We start from the raw sequence: 19,335 nt of genomic DNA, 5'->3' as shown, positions 1-19,335 counted from the left end.
ATGTAAAGTATTAAGTGTACAACTTGTATAACAGTGTAAATTTGCTGTCCCCTCAAAATAACTCAACACACAGCCATTAATGTCTAAACCACTGGCAACAAAAGTGAGCACACCCCTAAGTGAAAATGGGCCCAATTAGCCATTTTCCCTCCCAGGTGTCATGTGACTTGTTAGTGTTACAAGGTCTCAGGTGTGAATGGGGAGCAGGAGTGTTAAATTTGGTGTTATCGCTCTCACTCTCTCATACTGGTCATTAGAAGTTCAACATTGCACCTCATGGCAAAAAACTTTGAGGATCTGAAAAAAAGAATTGTTGCTCTACATAAAGATGGCCTAGGCTATAAGAAGATTTCCAAGACCCTGAAACTGAGCTGCAGCACGGTGGCCAAGACCATACAGCAGTTTAACAGGACAGCTTCCACTCAGAACAGGCCTTGGCTTGGCTGACCAAAGAAGTTGAGTGCATGTGCTCAGCGTCATAGCCAGAGGTTGTCTTTGGGAAACAGATGTATAAGTGCTGCCAGCATTGCTGCAGAGGTTGAAGGGGTTGGGGGTCAGCCTGTCAGTGCTCAGACCATACGCCACACACTGCATCAAATTGGTCTGCATGGCTTTTGTCCCAGAAGGAAGGCTCTTCTAAAGATGATGCACAAAAAAGCCAGCAAACAGTTTTATGAAGTCAAGCAGACTAAGGACATGGATTACTGGAACCATGTCCTGTGGTCTGATGAGACCAAGATAAACTTATTTTGTTCAGATGGTGTCAAGCGTGTGTGACGGCAACCAGTTGAGGAGTATAAAGACAAATGTGTCTTGTCTACAGTCAAGCATGGTGGTAGGAGAGTTATGGTCTGGGGCTGCATGAGTGCTGCCGGCACTGGGGAGCTACAGTTCATTGAGGGAACCATGAATGCCAACATGTACTGTGACATACTGAAGCAGAGCATGAACTGGGCCACAGGGCAATATTCTGAACTCAAACACACCTCCAAGACAACCACTGCCTTAAAAGTGATGGACCGGCCAAGCGTGTCTCCACACCTAGACCCTATTGAGCATCTGTGGGACATCCTCAAACGGATGGTGGAGGAGCGCAAGGTCTCTAACATCCACCAACACCATGATGTCGTCATGGAGGAGTGGAAGAGGACTCTAGTGGAAACCTGTGAAGCTATGGTGAACTCCATGCCCAAGAGGGTTAAGGCAGTGCTGGAAAATTATGGTGGCCCCACAAGATAGACACTTTGGGCCCAATTTGGACATCTTCACTTAGGGGTGTACTCACTTTTGTTGCCAGCGGTTTAGACACTAATGGCAGTGTGTTGAGTTATTTTGAGGGGACAGCAAATTTACACTGCTATACAAGCTATACACTTACTACTTTACATTTTAGCAAAGTGTCATTTCTTCAGTGTTGTCACATGAAAAGATATAATAAAATATTTACAAAAATGTAAGGGGTGTACTCACTTTTGTCAGATACTGTAAGGGTGCCTAGGCACTCCTATGCTTATAGCCTTATAGCTGTATATCTGCAGTTTAAGAGCTAAGTTGCTGCTGCCCCAGTCTGTTAGTCTCAGGAGATTTGAAGTAAGATATGTTGATGTCAAAGATGTGCTGTTTACTGTTCTCCTTTCTGGGGGCATTTTTTAAAATAACTTAAAGTGTAACTAACAGCAAACCTTTTTTTTTACATTTTGTAAAGAGTGGAGAGGGATTTGAATGCTTGTCAGTTTTTATTGCTGTATGTGCCCCCATTAAGGAGATTCACCCTCATTATTTGTCCTGTTTGCCATTATAATTAAAAATTAAAGTAAAAGAAAATCCAACATTTTGGGTTGTACCCAGAAAAGTAATGAAGGGGATGTCTTTCATTGGGGATGCTAGTTCTGGTGACCTTGGGATCCCCAGGAAATTTCCTTAATTTGCAGGGATTTCCTCTCATTTTCTGTATGGCCCTGGAGCACCAGAGCAGTAGAAACACCCACAAAATGACCACATTTTGGAGGGTAAACACCCCAAGAGAGTTTTAAGAGATATAGTGAGTCTTTTGAAGACCTAATTTTTTGCTACAAGTTTTTGAATAATGCATTTTTTTACACAAAGTTATCAATTTATTAAGATATTTCTCACACACAACATGGACAACATGCACATACTTAGAATTACACCCCAAAACACATTATGCTACTCCTCCAGAGTATAGGGATACCGCATGTTTAAGACTTTTTCAGTGTTTGGACTCATTATGTACCAGACATTGAATCTTGTATAAAATAAAAAATAAACTGCATTTATGATAAACAAAAACAGAAATTTTCAGCTGCAACAATCAAGTGAGAGATTATCACAAAAATGAAACAGTAAATAAATAATATAAACAAGTGAGTCCAAGAGTCACAAATGTGACACAATAGTGAAAGTTTGAGTGAAAGTTGAGTGTCACCAACTTCCTCCACCTTGTGCAACCACCACCAAAAAAAATAGGATTTGCCCTTCCCATAGAGCGTTGACCACCTATTACGGGGGGGTCAACATAGGCTTTCATGTCTGGAAAAACTCCATGTCTGTTAGGAGGTCCACTCAACAGAAACTTCAAGCCACCACCCGGGAAAAATCAGGTTTCTTTTACTCCAACCGTGACATCGGGTCATATACCCCAAATGAGAGACAAACACCACTATAGTGTAGAACCTTTTTTACCAAGATTTAATAAAGGTAATACACTTACATGAAAAGACGATTAAAACAGCATGTACTGGACACAGTGGTTTCAGAGGTAGATTCTCCAAACGCGATGACAGGAAATGACGCTATTGCTGGACTTGTTTCGTTGCTAACCGGACTTCTTTCGGAGCACCTGCTTCTGAAGGAGTCCAATTAGCGATGAAACCGGTCGAGCGCAGGTTGTAAAAAAATATATATATTGTTTTACTCCAGATCTCATGGAGGTCTTGATCTTCCAAACCTCATGCTATATTAGCACGGTGCCCAGTTATCTGATTATCCTTGGTATACTCCCAACAAGAGAAATTTGATCGGGCTACAATGGAAAGGCAAGCAGTTCATCCTTATACCATAGAATATCTAAAATGGAAACCATCAAAACAGAAACCACTTATACTTGCCCTGGCAATTTCACATTCTTTAGCTCTATGGGACAGACCAGAACAGAACATTTTATCCTTTGGCACTTTTTAAATTTATTTTCTTGTTGAGAAAGCCTTTCAGTGGTGGTTAGATAAAGGGTTATATGGAATAGGTCATTATTTCACCCCTAAAGGACCATTTTTTTATTCTGCAGCACTGCCAAGACAAATTGGAAATGCCCTTCTGAAATCTGTCATTTTTAGCAAACTTCCCATTATATACAATCACTCTGGCCTAAGAATTACACAGTCCCAAGTTTCAAACCCTATGAAAAACAGTGAATGCAGGATCTAGGTTAGAGGGGAGGTATATCGGTACTCTATATAAGCGTGGAGTGGAAAAGGGATCTATTGATTGGTAAAGAGTTAGATCACCAGCATAGTTCTTGATCCTCCTTTAAGGGAATTTTAAATCTTTTGGTAATTGAAGCCAATCTCAAAGTCCTAACAAGATGGTATTTGGTATCACCTCTAAAAACTATTCTTTCCATCTCTGTTTTAGGGGATGTAATCCTCAAGGCACCATGTATTTTACAGTACTTGGTGGGAGTGTCCTAGACTTAGGGGTTTTTGCTCTGCTGAGACGGTCACTGGATTTTCAATACAGCAACCTCTGAAATTGCTCTGCCTAATGAGCCAGTTGAGTTTATCCCACGCAACCTACATAGACTGTTCTTTTTTATTATCTTGGAGGCTAAATTACCATAGCCAGATCATGTCTTTAGTCTCCCTGTCTCAAGCCAAGCAGTCTCTTGGATAATGACCTATGAAAGGATAGCTAGTATTGTGAACAACAGTAACATGCAAATTGAAAATGCCTGGGACCCCTGTGCCCAATATCTGTGTATGCCTCTATCTCCTTAATAGGCAACTATTAATATACTGTGAATATTGTTAGAGGCTTCCAGGTTATACATTTCTGTCTTTCTCTTATTCTGTTCCACACTATTTTCCATTTTTTCTCTGTGTATCATTGCAATTACTTGTTGTTGAGATGTATAAGTTTTAACTCTTGGAATCATTATTATTGAATGAATTTCAGTACCTTTTTGGATGTCTGTAACATGTTTGCCTAATACCACGATTATGTACTTATTACTTTATTTGTATGATTGCACAGCTTTAGCTTATACATTGTAACATCTACTTTCCTGGAATGTTTAAATGATCTTTGCCTGGCTTGTATTGCTGATCATTTTTAATAAAAAGCCTGAATGTAAAAAGTGAGGGAGCTGTTTTATTTCTCTCCATCTTGTCTGGAGATCCCAGGAGATCTGATTTTTATTTCTCTGTTGCAGTTCAGTAACACTTACAATTCTTGTCCCTCCTCCAGCCTATAACTGGACAGGGAAAAGAGAAGCAGCACACTGACGATCTTATCTCTCACTCTGCTCTCCCTTTTCAGCATGCTTCTTGTGGAGCAACACATTTGACTAGCTCTCTTGCTGCTTCTTCGTTCTCAAGTTTTGCTGTACAGTAGCCAGCAGGAGTCAAATTTAGGTACTTACACTGATCGCATTTTAAAAATTACATTTATTGAGGTATCAATAATTACAGTGCTGTATTTTGTGTATTTTGGATCTGCTTGCAGTTCAGCTTTAAGCATTCCCCAGTTACTGACCCAGTCAAAAAATTTCTGAGTCATCTTTCATCAGCACAAGTTCATTCAGGAGTACAAGCATATAATTAAACACAAAACCTTTCTACTTTTTATGGCTGAATTATGCATATACAACAAAGTGTGCTGTGCAATGTATTGCAAAATAAGCTTTCTTTGCTGTCTACATATCTTTTTCTGTAAATCATTAAAAAATGACTTGCATCTGTGCTCCAAACAACTACACTATTAAAAATTGTAATAGTAATTAGATACCTAGAACTGGCACCTATGGGCGAGGGATATGCAAATGAAGCTGCCCCTTAAAGGTGAACAAGTCACAAAAAAATTGAGAAAAATATAAAAGGTGGCGCAAAGCACATACAAGTGAATATACAGTATATAACATGAACCGAAATCGTGAATATATATCACTGCAAGAAACACATATATTGTTGAACATATAGCAAGCTAAAAAGTCCATTAGTGATAGTGTTCCCAACACCAAAAAATGCTTTTAAATGAAGCTTCTAATTCTTCCACCACAGGTGCTCAATGGAAAGGTGACAAATCACCACAGGTGTTTGACCACTTTTTAGGGTAGGTCAAAATGCGCATTTGGAATACCAAATTGATTCCTACTGCCAGCCTTTGAGTGATCCATTGACTTGTCTAAGTGAACAGCCTCTATTCCTTTAGTAAATCAATCTCTTTTGTATCAGTCATAGGGCTTTGTGTAAGTGAGCAGCGGCAGTGATCGGGAGCGAGCAGCAAACACCGCACATGTGCAGTATGTGAGGAGCAGAGCATGCACACCGATCAGGGATACAGGAGATACACTCACTCAGTCTTACATCTAACATAGGCTGGAGAGGGAGCTGGATATTGGGGGAGAAGGGAAGACTGTGCCTTTACACACCTGACTGCAGTCAATTTATATGCCCTAGCTTCATTCGTGGGGTCCATTGGAGCAGAGAGGTGTTGGCAGTAGGAATCAATTAGAAGAATTAGAAGCTTCATTTAAAAGCATTTTTTGGTGTTGGGAACTCTATCACTAATGGACTTTTTAGCTTGCTATATGTTTAACAATATATGCGTTTCTTGCATTGTATGTTCATGATTTTGGTTCATGTTATATACTGTATATTCACTTGTATATGCTTAGCGCCACCTTTTATATATTTTTTTTTAATAAAAATGTTACACTAACATACAATAATTTTGTTTTTAATAGAATATTCAAAATGGTTTATTAGTATACATCCACGTTACCATGTTTTATTATTTTACTCAAATATTTGCATTTAGAATGAATTATTTTTGTAAAAAATCTATACAACAGATTTGGTGCTATTCTGTTTCCTTGATTTAAGCTTTTAAATATCCTTGATTCAATATGATTTCATTTGTACATTAGTAGAATTTGTACATTCACACTTTATAACAGTCATCATACGTGGCTTTTAAAGCGGAACTTCAGTAATTTTTCACCTTTCCATCTATTAAATCTTCTGCCCTTGTTGTTTTAACTTTGGATAGTAAAACATTTTTTTCCTGCCAGTAAATACCTTATACAGGCCACTTCCTGTTTCTTGTTTAGAGCCTAGGCCTATGACATCATGCACAGCTCTCTCTCACTCTTGTGAGAGTTTGCCAGGAAGGGGGGGGGAGTTATAAGAGGGCCAATGAGAGCTGCCAAGCTGGAGGTGTGCCTCTGTGTGAATCCAGGAAGTTAACATGCAGCAGCTTCAGCTGCCCACAGTTAAAATGAATGCAGCCAGACTCAGTGGTATCACAGTATATATAAAATAATATGAAAGTGGATGGAGGAAAGCTTCAGAATGGTAAAGATGTTTTAATTACAAATCATGTGAGCAGACTGCAGTTCCTCTTTAACTGTATGTACCTACATGCTGGGGTTTTAGAAGGTATATATAAATTATGGCACATTATAGCTTACTATTTCACTAAACACAAGTTCTATGTTGCTTTTAATTCCATATACCACTACAGTGTTATATATATCAGCCATGCCTTATTCCAAAAATGTATTAAATACAAAAAAACTGCTAAATATGACTTGTATATGAATTTGTACCAATGTAAGCAATATAAAATATATTTTAATAAATATTAATTTCCTCTCAAATATGGTATGCTTGATTTTCACAATTTTTATTTCTTTCCAGTAAATATTATGGTGCATTTTTTTTTTTTTTTACTGTATTGAGTATGTTTAGATTGTGTTAAATTAAAGGATAGGTGCATTTTTAACAAAACTTTTTGGATTCAGCTCCTCTTTTTACTTCCACAACACATTTTTATAAGGAACCACATACCACAAAATAAAAGCCAAATTTATACTACTTAGCCTGGCCACTGCAGAAATCCTCTCATCTGGCACCCCCACTATAAATTTCAGTGCATGTGTCAGTCCTGGTCATCCAGAAAAGCGTGTGTCACTGTCTTTAGCTCATTACTTCTGTCTAAGATAGCCAATATTCTTCACAGCTAGCTTTGTACATGCATCAAACTTCATTGAAGTTTATGGTACATGGTTCTATTCATAAATTTGCTACAGAGAAGAGTTGGACTAAATCTTAGGAGTTGTTTTAAAAATGCAACTATCATTTAAAAACAGTTTTTCACAAGAACACTCAGCATTTGTGACCCACAGTCACAATATTCATACTGACCTTCGGACTTCTTCCTCCAAGAAAGTTTTCTATCCATTTCAGTATATTTCCCTCAAAGCCATATTTGTTAATATTCCTGTGTGGTGTCAATTGCCTTTTGGAAGTCCAGATAAAGTCCACTGCCTCCCTCCCATTTGCTCTCTATGTTGCGCTGTCGAAGAATTAAATTATATTTGTTAGATAATATTTTGCTAGACAGTCTCTCTTTTTTTTCCTGACTTGTATATGTGTAAAATAAAACAACACTGTAGTTTAGACAGCAAATTTTTACTTGCATAAACCTGTATTCATTTTGCTAGCACAATGATGACTTCCTTAAATTGCACTAAAATTCAACTACACTATAAAATATTTATTAGCACCTGCAAGTGCACATCTTTAAAACTGAAATACATGGTTGTTTTAAAACATGTAACGAGTGTATATGTTGTAGTTGCACAGTGGTAATTGTTTACTGAGGCATCTAATGTAGTCAGCTAAATCATAAACAAATCTGTTTATTCATAAGATTTTTAATTAATAATTCAACCTAAGGCAGCTGATTAAAATACATAAAATGTAATATATTTTGTATATATGCCAAATACATATATATTACAGACACAACTGGTGATAGCAGTGATAAAACACAAGACGGGGACACCAAGGAACAGCCAAGAAGGTTTGTCCTTCAATTGTATTCATTAATGCAGCAGAGTTTCAATAGAGGAGGACTTTGAACAGCAAGTCCATTATATAAAAACAATCAAAACATATATTCATCTAAGCCACTAACTGAACTTACTGTAGGTCAGTTGCTGACTAACAGGGTGCCCCCAATGGGTTCCCCATAACGATAAGGCAGCTCTTGTACCTTTTTAGCATTCATTCAAGTTAGTCTTTTCACCCAACAGCAGGCTCTCACAGCAGAGAGAGTAGAAGAAAGAGAGCCACGAGAATCAGTCAGGCCACATATAAAGGGCTGTGGACAGCTGAGACTATGTAATGAGGTTTGGGTAACAGGATGAGGACCTAGTAATGGAGGCATTATCCCACCCAAAGCTCTACAAAGTCTCTGGGTCCCTGGACACAGAACCTAAAATGATTGTTTTCTCCATGTAAAACACAAACCTAGTGTCCCTCTCCATATGTAGGTGAGAAACCTAGGTAACACATATACATTGTCAACAATCCTGCCAGTGGCTCACAATACACAGACACACACACACACAAAATACTGTATGCATTCACAGAAATAGATTTTTTTTATGTGTCTGAGTATCTAAAACATGCCTTTGTGACTACTTCGCCTTGTACCCAAGGAGTACAATATCACTTCAAGGCTACAGCAAACAATGAGCCGAAGACCACCTTTCTATTTAGTTACATGCGTTAGATCTGTTACTAAGGTGCTAAGGGAGACAGTTACTAAGGTAAACAAAAGATCTCCTATTTCTTTTTACCACCTCCTCTGCACAAAATTAAGAAAAATAGCTGTAAGTGCAGTATGAAAGTCAGATTTCACAATAATACACCCTAAAACTGGCCATTGACAGTTGGCCATAGATGGCTCAAATCTCAGCCAGTTTAACAGGGACCAACCATTATTTGAACCATATATGGGCAGGCTTGGCCAGCCTACCAGATTTTTTTATGCGATTATTGTGAACGGCTATAGGCGCTAGCAATAATCACTGTGTGTTCTCCCGGCAGAGATGGCTGCCCCTGCTGGAAGGACACAATAGCTCCACAGGAGGCAATTCCCCCATCAACACTGACCATGTTAATGGGGTAATCAAGTGATTTTCTTTCCTGCAACCTGTGGAAAATTGCACCATCTATGGCTGGCTAAGGAGAAGTGTTGCACTTGTTCTATTTGTTTGGCCCTATAACTATATTTATAAAATTAGTGGTAAATGTAGCAGAAAATAAACATGTTAGGAAAGATGTATGTGAGCGCCCTCCCTCTTCTCTTGTGGCCACCACTCAGGGCATTAGTTACCCTCCTGTGGAGCTAGTGGCCACTCTGTCCTCCAGGCTGGACATGCCACCCTGACCTGATTGGGGAGCAGGGGGGTACCCTCTCTGAGCACGAACTGCTACTTAATGATCAGCCCATGTTGCCCTGCCACCTCCCTCCTGATCTGCCATGTTGCTTTTGCACTGTATGTGAGCATAACAAGCCCAAAGCATTCCTGCTTCTTGGCTCCCTACCTGTACTCCTGCTAGTCCCTGACCTGTCTACCTGCTTTGGATTCTACATGGCTGACCCTTGTTTAGACTACTGACTACTTTTTTTAGATTGCTGGAAACTCTAATTTTGTACCAGTTACTGGATTATGCATACCTTCTGCTCACCCAGAGCTCAGAACTGTCTTCTGGGTTACACATGCCCAGTGCCAGCTCTGACCTCAGAATTGTTTACTGGATCACATAGATGCTCTCCTCCACCTGTGTGCTTACCAGTCATCAAGACTATATGTACCCCTTTTTGTTACTTTTACTTTGTGTTGTTTGGCCAGAAACTCTATCATTGTGTACTAAGACCTGGGGGGAAATGAAGTGGCAGTAGGCCTGCTTGCCATCAGAGAATGGGAGCTGTTAAAGAGGGCTAAGCATCACAAGAGAATAAAAGAAAAAACAATGTTGCTGTATTTACGCTCTTAGTTTTAGTTGCAATTTATATTAAAGCTTATGTCACTTTAAGTTATGCTATGTGAATGGGGACATGTAACAAATGTAACACCATTTGCTACAGGCCGGGCTCCACTATTCTAATTGGATGACATATGACATCCAGGGGCATGCAGCGCAGTGATCGGTGGTGCGGTGTGTTGCTCAGACACACAGCATCTCTGATCACGGTAAAGAGCCAATGATATAGGTTCTTTACCAAGTGAGCTAAAGGGGCCTCAAATGTGGTCCAATCACAGCTGATCACAGTGTAAATAAGAAGTGCCGGTTATCGGAATTCCTCTACTCATGCTAACAGTGTGTTAGTAGAGGAGAGCCGAATGGTGGCTCTCCTGACAGGGGGGTCTGTACTGATAACCAGTGCATTGATTATCTGTGCAGTCCCATCAGCCATGCCCACCTGTGCCTACCATTGATGCCCACCTTTGTCCACTAGTATTGCCAACCAGTGATGCCAATCAATGCCCATCAGTAATGCCAATCAATGCCCATCAGTGCTGCCTTTCAGTGTCCATCAGTGATGCCTGTCAGTGTCACCTATCAGTGCCCATCAGTTCCATCCATAAGTGCCCATAAAGGCTGCCCATCATTGCCACCTATCAATGCCGCCTATCAGTGCCTATCAGTGCTGCATATCAGTGCCTCCTCCTCAGTGCCCATCAGTGCCACCTCATCAGTGCAGCCTCATCAGTGCAGCCTATCAGCGCCCGTCAGTGCAGCCTCATTAGCGCACATCAGTGAAGGAGAAAAATTACTAACATTTTGGAACATTTTTCAAAAATGTTAGTCTTTTTTTCATTTGTTTAGCAAAAATTAAAACTCAATGGTGAATAAATACCATCAAAAGAAAACTCTATCTGTCTCAAAAAAATTATAAAAATTTGTTTGGGTACAACATTGCATAACATGCTCAGTTGTCATTCAAAGTGTGATGGCGCTGAAAGCTGTAAATTGGCCTGGGCAGGAAGGGGGTGAAAGTGCCCAGTATTGAAGTGGATAAAGTAGGTGTTATCCCAATTTGGCTGAAAAAGTGGAAATATACTTTAAGCCGCTTTAAATTAGAATGGTTTGGGTCATGTTTTTGAAATTTACAAGAATTATTTTCATTATTTGTTAAAATAAAACTTTATTTTACATTAAATTAAACATTTAATACAGTGTAGTTCCATAATGCTTTCTATGCAGAACATGCTAAACTGTTAAAGAGAAAGTTAAAATACCAGCTCATGCTAAAGGCTCCTACATGTTGAAAACCCAGTATGTTTCAGCACTGCTAAAAGGAAGAGAAATGTGTCTGTTCCTCTTCTGTTTTATATAAAATATTTCATATGTAACTAACTATAAAAGTAAAAAATTATTTTCAAAACGTGTATATTATGTTCTCAATATAATAACTGAAGAAAATATAAGTTAAAGCACTATACATTTGCTTTAAGGGCTAAACTCACCCAAGGCTATATTCATATTGTGGGAACACTGAAATATTGCTCATTACTGCCATGTGTCGTTTTGGGCCAGCAATCACGTATTCAGCGAAAATTGCAGCAAATGTACAATTACAATGACTCTAGTAACTGTCTAAAGAATAGCCATATTGTGTTCCGTGGTGACCAAATGGCTGGAGAGAGTAACCACGTCATGCAGCAGGAGACCAGGCATCTGATATGCCCAGGAGTGTTTACGATGCTAAAGATTCTTTAGCTGCCTAAGCTAATAAGGAAAGCAAAGTGCATACACTCTATTCATTGGAAAGGTAATTATTAATATGTCTATTTAGCAGTGCTTTTCAGCCAAGATTTACTTGGAAAAATCTGTGAATCCTGTCCTGTCTAAAGGTTTGTGAATCTTATATACAGTAAATAAATAAACTGGTTTTCACAGTATTATCAAAGTGTACAAAAACTATTTTATTACATTGTTAAAATACAATTTCATTTAGACCAAGCTATTTTAAGAACACTACAATAGATATAAAAAACCACCACTGGTTGGATTTAAAAATTCGAGCAACATAGCCCCTGATAACTACGTATACAAGGCGCACACATACACCACAGTTCTGACTGCTAATGAATTGCAAAAGTTAGTATGGATAATGGCAATTAGATATATTATCTTCTTTAGTAAACATAGTCATGTGTGATTTATTGCAACAATCTGTATCCAGGTTGGCTTATTAACTTATTCCATAAATTCGGGTAGCGCTACTCTGTTTCAAATTAGTCCAGCAAAATCAGCAATTAACTGATTTAAAAAAATAGCTACACTGTGTTTGATTTAGATATTATTCCACAGGTCCCTGGTGTCCAAACTGCGGCTCTTTGATATATGATGTGCATCCCTCAGACTTCAGCAGTTTGTAGTGGGAACATTGCTTAGGGTAATAGCATTGATCTTGTGTAATATGCTCCCAGTTTTATATTGTCTTCTGCAGCATATCCCCAGCCAAAAACATCCTTGACTTTGTGCAGTGATATCTGAATGATGCCTGCAGTTACAGACATCATTCAGATATTTTCTTTTTCAGCCAGCGATTCCCTACACCATAAGAATGATCATAGCAGCTGTTCAGTCATTTGATCATGCTTACGGACAGTCAAAGGGAACATCCCCCCCTTCCGTCACCCTCCTGTGCTTCTCCAGGCTTGGCGCTGCCATTGGCGAACCGGAGGAGGGATCCGGGTGCTGACATAGAGATTTCCAGCAGACCAGATGGTCCCCAGAGTCTTAATGATCGTTCGGAGGCCAGGCGTAATGTTATGACATCACGCCCCGGCCTCTGTATTCGAAAAAATGGTGCCGCCTGGCTGGGAAGCTGAGATAATTTTTTTTGTTTTTTTTAATTTCAGGCTTCCCAGCCTATAGGTGAGATGTGGGGACTTATAGACCCAATATCTCGATGTAAAGAGGGTCTGCCATGCTTATTTCTATTACAAGGGATGTTTACATTCCTTGTAATAGGAATAAAAGTGATAAAAAAAATGTAAAAAAAAAAAAAGTGTCAAACTAGAAAAATAAAAGTAAAATTAACAATAAAAAAACATTTAAAGTACCCCTGTTCCCATGTGCTTGCTTGCAGAAGCGAACGCATATGTAAGTCGCGCCCACATATGCAAACGGTGTTCAAATCACACATGTGTGGTATCGCCGTGAACGTTAGAATGAGAGCAATAATTCTAGCCCTAGACCTCCTCTGTAACTCAAAACATGTAACCAGTAAAAAATTTTAACCACTTCTGGACCGCTGCATGCCGATATACGTTCTAACTTTGAAGAGGGATATCTTTATTATGGAAGCAGCTAGCTGCCATAACCCTGGTATCCTCTTTTTCGGCGGGCGGTCCGGTTTCCGATAATAGTGGTCTCTGCCGTGGATTCGCCACAAGATCACTTTTATCGGCGGTGGGAGAGGGCCCCTCCTTCCACCGCTCTCCGGCGGAGGCGATCGGATCCTCCCCCTTCCTGGGTATGGAGACGAGTGAGGGGAAGATGACCCCCACCCGTACCATTACAGGGCGGAAGCAACGTCAAAACGCCATAGCTCTTAAAGGGCCATTTTTTTTCCAAATGACAACATTTTTTTTTTATTGCATTTTTGTGTAAATATGAGATCTGAGGTCTTTTTGACCCCAGAGCTCATATTTAAGAGGTCCTGTCATGCTTTTTTTCTATTACAAAGGAAGTTTACATTTCTTGTAATAGGAATAAAAGTAACACAACTTTTTTAAAGAACAGTTTAAAAATAAAAATAAAAGGTAAAATAAATAAGAATTTTTTTTTTTTTTAATGCGCCCCGTCCGGCTGAGTTTGCGTGCAGAATACGTGAGTAGTGCCCGCATATGAAAACGGTGTTCAAACCACACATGTGAGGTATCGCCGCAATCGGTAGAGCAAGCGCAATAATTCTAGCGCTAGACCTCCTCTGTAACTCAAAACATGCAACCTGTATATTTTTTAAAATGTTGTCTATTGAGATTTTTAAGGGTAAAAGTTTGTCACTGTAACGAAACGTCCCACACTCCGCTTGAGTGCTTATACAGTAGAAGAAGAGGTCCCCCCTCCTGCTCATATTACTCTAACAATACACCTGCAACCAGAAACAGAATCAACATGAACTAATTAACTAATCCCTTAAAGCAGCCGATGTGACTCCGTGTCCTCCTGAGCATGGTTATGATTAATCAGGATTTCACTACAGGTCAGACTTGTTGTCACCGAGCTTCACACAGTAGATTATACTTATACTTTCCCTTTTAAGTAATCCAAGATATATTTTCTGTCACCCTGTGCCAAGATGGCTCAGGGTGACCTAGACATAAGAGGTGCATGGGGAGCTGAAACAAGAGTTTCCCAACCTTTCCAAGGGATTCTTGGTTCCACGGGCCCTCCCGTCACATCTCTCCCCTTTCGGCAGAAGACTAACACAGGAGGAGACCCCAGACGTGTTGACTCTGAAGTTAGTACATAGTTCCAGTCCTCTAATGCCTGTAGCCCACACAGTACCCCAAACAAATTGTTCCAAACAGAGCATTATTCACCCAGCCAACCTCTGCCTCTCTCATAGAACATACCCGCTGCTGGGGGGGAAGTGCAGACTGATCCTTCCCCCTGGAGTCCCTTTAGCTGCAGGAGAGAATACAGGGTGGCTGGGCTCAGTGCGTCATGCTGTCGGGCATCTGGGCCGACTGCCCAGCATCCCTGGGGTATACAGGTGGAGACTGAAGTCCCATCCACCTTTACAGGAAATCCGCCCTCTGTTAGTTAAGGGCAGAGGCCAGCAGCACTCTGCCCTGTTGCCAGCCCTTCTGCTGGAAACCCCACACCATCTGCTCCGGCTAACTGTTGGGGAGGGAAGCTGACTGCCCCGGCTCCCTGGAACTCTGTAGTTGTTGCTGGTGCTGGGCAGAGGTTGGTAGCACTCTGCCCAGTTGCCATCACTTCTGCTGAGTTCATGTTAGGGGAGACAGCAGGCCCATCCACCGACACCAGATCAAGCTGCAGTTGTGAGGTGCCGATGGCTGCTTCTCCCTGTATCTCTGAAATCCACTGGGAAAGAGGAACCATCACCTTCTCACCTCAGGCCTCTGAAACTGCCACAGGTGTGGAGCAGGGGTCTGCAGTACTCTGCCCTGCTGCCAGTACTTCAGCAGGTGATGCATAATCTATAACATCTTCTGATGAACAGTCCATTAAGTCCATACATTCTGTAATCTGTGGCTGGAGAGACGAGCCAACTGCCCCAGCTCCCTGGAACTCCCCAGTTGTTGCCGGTGTTGGGCAGAGTTTGGTAGCACTCTGCCCTGTTGCCAGCACTTCTGCTGGGGACTCCACATCATCCGCTTCGGATAACTGTTGGGGCAGGAGGCTGGATTCCTCCACTTCCAAACGGTGTAGCTGCCATTGGGGAGGTGAACTGGCTGCTTCCTTTTCCGTTCCCTCATCTGGCTGCTGGGACTGTCTCCCAGGTGCATGGATCTTTGCTGGGGAGGAAAGACCGCTTTCTCCACCCTGGCTGACTGTGGTGGAGGGGCAACGAACACCTCCTCTCCCTACTCCCCCTTGCTGCTGGGAAGTGATCACCACCTTCTCACCCTGAGCCTCCGTAACTGCCACAGGTGTGGGGCAGAGATCTTGGACCCTCTGTCTGGTGACCAGCACTTCAGCTGGGGAAGTTCCTTGCAACTCCACAGATACTGCTGTTGGTGCTGGGCAGAGCACAGTGAAGTTTGGCCCTGATACCAGCTCTTCTTCTGGAGGCTCATTAGGTTGTTCTTCCTCAGCAGAAAAGTCTATCAAATCCCCTGTCTCTGCAACTGGTGTCTGGGGATAGAGGTTTACCATCTCCTGTCTGTGGAACCCAGAAGATGCTATCAGTGCTGGGCAGAGGTTAGCAGAGCTCTGCCCTGTTGTCAGCACTTTAGCTTTGGGGATGGCAATCTCCAGATTTTCCACTGCCGATTCTCTGGTATGCTGCTGGACAGGCACATTCCTCCATCCAAGATCATCCCATGCAGAAACAGGATCATCAAGGTCAGTCAGCACTTGCTGCATCCACCATAGGACCTCCGTGTCCATAGCTGGACAGGTTGGCAAAGCACACTGTTACTCTACCACATTGCCGACTCTTCAGCCAGGATTTCAGAGTTGTCAACTGGTATTTCCTGATAGTCCCAGGCAAAGGGAGCCCAGCCCTGGTGCTGAGCAGAGTCTAGCAGCCGTCTGTAGGCGATCTCCAGCTCCCATTCCTGAACGGCCAGAAAATCTATATCTTCCAGTGCCAAGTGCACTTCTGAGACGTTCAGTAGCCCTTCTCTGAAATTCATGATCTTGTCCAACCACCACTCCAAATCACTCCCAAAGTTAGGGTCCCCTTTCAGCTTCACATACAACAGTCCCAGGCCACCGTAGCCAAAGCCTTCCATTGGGCTGTCATTCGCTATCCAAGGGCATGCTTGGGATACATGCCACCGGAGGGCTCTGTAGCTCTCATCCAGCCACATCTCTGCAGCAGCCGATGTGACTCCGTGTCCTCCTGAGCATTGTTATGATTAATCAGGATTTCACTACAGGTCAGACTTGTTGTCACTGAGCTTCACACAGTAGATTATACATTACCATAAGTATAAAGACAGGACACCTTCTCACAATAGCAGGAGCTCCAGCAGGAGTTGGCCTGTCTCCTACATTGTACAGAGGCCAATTTGATCAGCTCTCTCAACTAACATGTTGAGTTCAGAATCAAACAAACCAAGAATAGTCTTTACAAATATCCTGGGAGATATTGTGGATAAATATTACTGTCCCATTTTAAGTAATCCAAGATATATTTTTGGATTATGGCACAGGGTGACTGAGACATAAGAGGTGCATGGGGAGCTGAAACATGGGTTTCACAACCTTTCCAAGGGATTCTTGGTTCCGCGGGCCCTCCCGTCACAGTCGCCATTCCACGAGTGGGCGCATTTTGAAGCGTGACATGTTGGGTATGAATTACTTGTCGTAACATTTTCTTTCACAATATAAAAAAAATGGGCTAACTTTACTGTTGTCTTATTTTTTGATTCAAAAAGTGTATTTTTTCCAAAAAAGTGCGCTTGTAAGACTGCTGCGCAAATATGGTGTGACAGAAAGTATTGCAACAACTGCCATTTTATTCTCTAGGGTGTTAGAACAAAAAAGTATAATGTTTGGGGGTTCTAAGTAATTTTCTAGCAAAAAAAACAGTTTTTAACTTGAAAACAACAAATCTCAGAAAGAGACTCGGTCCTTAAGTGGTTAAAGTGTCACCTATGGGGATTTTTAAGTACTGAAGTTTGGCGCCATTCCACAAGCTTATGTAATTTTGAAGCGTGTTAGGTATCCATTTACTCTGCGTAATATCATCTTTCACATTATGCAAAAAAATTGGATAACTTTACAGTTTTGTTTTATTTTAAAGCATGAAACTGTTTTTTTTTCAAAAAAAAAAAACACGTTTGAAAAATTGCTGCACAAATACCATGTGAGATAAAAATTTGCGATGATTGCCATTTTATTCTCTAGGGTCTCTGCTAAAAAAAAACATATATAATGTTTGGGGGTTCTATGTAATTTTCTAGCAAAAAAAATATGATTTTTACATGTAGGAGAGAAATGGGGATGTACTAAACTGCATATTGGGATGATGATTGGATTATTGGCTGCAATACCGAGAACTATCACTAGATGTCAGTGTACTTTATACACATATATATGGTAATGACTCTGTTGTTTCTCAAAATATGTTATTCTTTCCTGCAGTGCTTGATACAGTGTTGCAAGAAGCAGTTGCTAATGTTTAACTGATCACTTGCTGATATATATATATATATGGAGATGTACAACAGAATGATTGTAAATTATACAGAAGTAATGGAAAAATTAAATGTGACCTGTTTTTGATGGGGATATGGGTAGAATTATTATTTCTCATGGGGTTTATGGGAGGAATATCATGTTAACACCTAACAATGAAAATATTTAACCCATTACTGATAATAATATGCATATAATTATTTTTCTACATGGGGGTTATGGGTGGAATATTGTAGTTAAACATACATAGGAACATATTTAACCCATTTCTGATAAGAATATGCATATAATTTTTTTTCTACATGGGTATTATGGGTGGAAAATTACTGTTAAACATACATATTAATATATTAAACCCATTTCTGATAAGATTATGCATATAATTATTTTTCTACATGGGGATTATGGGTGGAAAATTACAGTTAAGCATACATAAGAATATATTAAACCTATTTTTGATATGAATATGCATATAATATTTTTTCTACATGGGGATTATGGGTGGAATATTGTCGTTAAACATACATAGGAACATATTTAATCCATTTCTGATAAGAATATACATATAATTATTTTTCTACATGAGGATTAAGGGTGGAAAATTGTAGTTAAACATACATAGAAACATATTTAACCCATTTCTGATAAGAATATGCATATACATTTTTTTCTAAATGGGGGATTAAGGGTGAAAAATTGTGGTTAAACACACATAGGAACATATTCAACCCATTTCTGATAAGAATATGTATATAGTTATTTTTCTACATTGGAATTATGGGTGGAATATTGTATTTAATCATAGATAGGAACATATTTTACCTATTTCTGATAAAAAAAATGCATATATTTTTTTTTCTACATGGGGATTATGGGTAGACTATTGTAGTTAAACAAACATAGGAACATATTTAACCTATTTCTTTTAAGAATATGCATATAATTACTTTTGGGGATTATGGGTGGAATATTGTAGTTAAACAAACATAGGAATATATTAAACCTATTTCTGATACGAATATGCATATAATTATTTTTCTGCATGGGGATTATGGGTGGAATATTGTAGTTAAACATACATAATAACATATTTAACCCATTTCTGATAAGAATATGCATATAATTATTTTTCTAAATGGGTATTATTGGTGGAATATTACATTTCAACATACATGGGAATATATTAAACCCATTTCTGATAAGAATAAGCATATAATTATTATTCTACATGGTCATTATGGATGGAATATTACAGTTAGGCATACATAAGAATATATTAAACCTATTTTTTATATGAATATGCATATAATAATTTTTCTACGTGGGGATTATGGGTGGAATATTGTAGTTAAATAAACATAGGAACATATTTAACCCATTTCTGATA

The 19,335-nt window shown here is 39.9% G+C and overlaps 1 protein-coding gene across 5 annotated transcripts in view; it reads right to left on the bottom strand.

The window, feature by feature from the left end:
- The window catches only part of DLGAP2 (DLG associated protein 2), a 1,381,880-nt gene that overhangs the window by 479,479 nt on the left and 883,066 nt on the right, over positions 1-19,335 (bottom strand). For 2 of the 5 annotated variants that reach the window (XM_073626627.1, XM_073626626.1), the window contains one exon: positions 7,443-7,593. The exons of the other annotated variants lie outside the window; for them this stretch is intronic. In XM_073626627.1, the coding sequence (XP_073482728.1) occupies positions 7,443-7,479 (37 nt within the window). In that variant the 5' untranslated portion in view covers positions 7,480-7,593. The remainder of the gene's footprint in view (positions 1-7,442; positions 7,594-19,335) is intronic. 5 annotated transcript variants of the gene reach the window in all.

Source organism: Aquarana catesbeiana, linkage group LG04 (genome assembly GCF_042186555.1).
Source record: "Aquarana catesbeiana isolate 2022-GZ linkage group LG04, ASM4218655v1, whole genome shotgun sequence".
In the NCBI taxonomy this organism is placed as follows: domain Eukaryota; kingdom Metazoa; phylum Chordata; class Amphibia; order Anura; family Ranidae; genus Aquarana; species Aquarana catesbeiana.
Note: the sequence above shows the minus strand (reverse complement) of the source record. Positions and strands in the feature narration are given on the sequence as shown.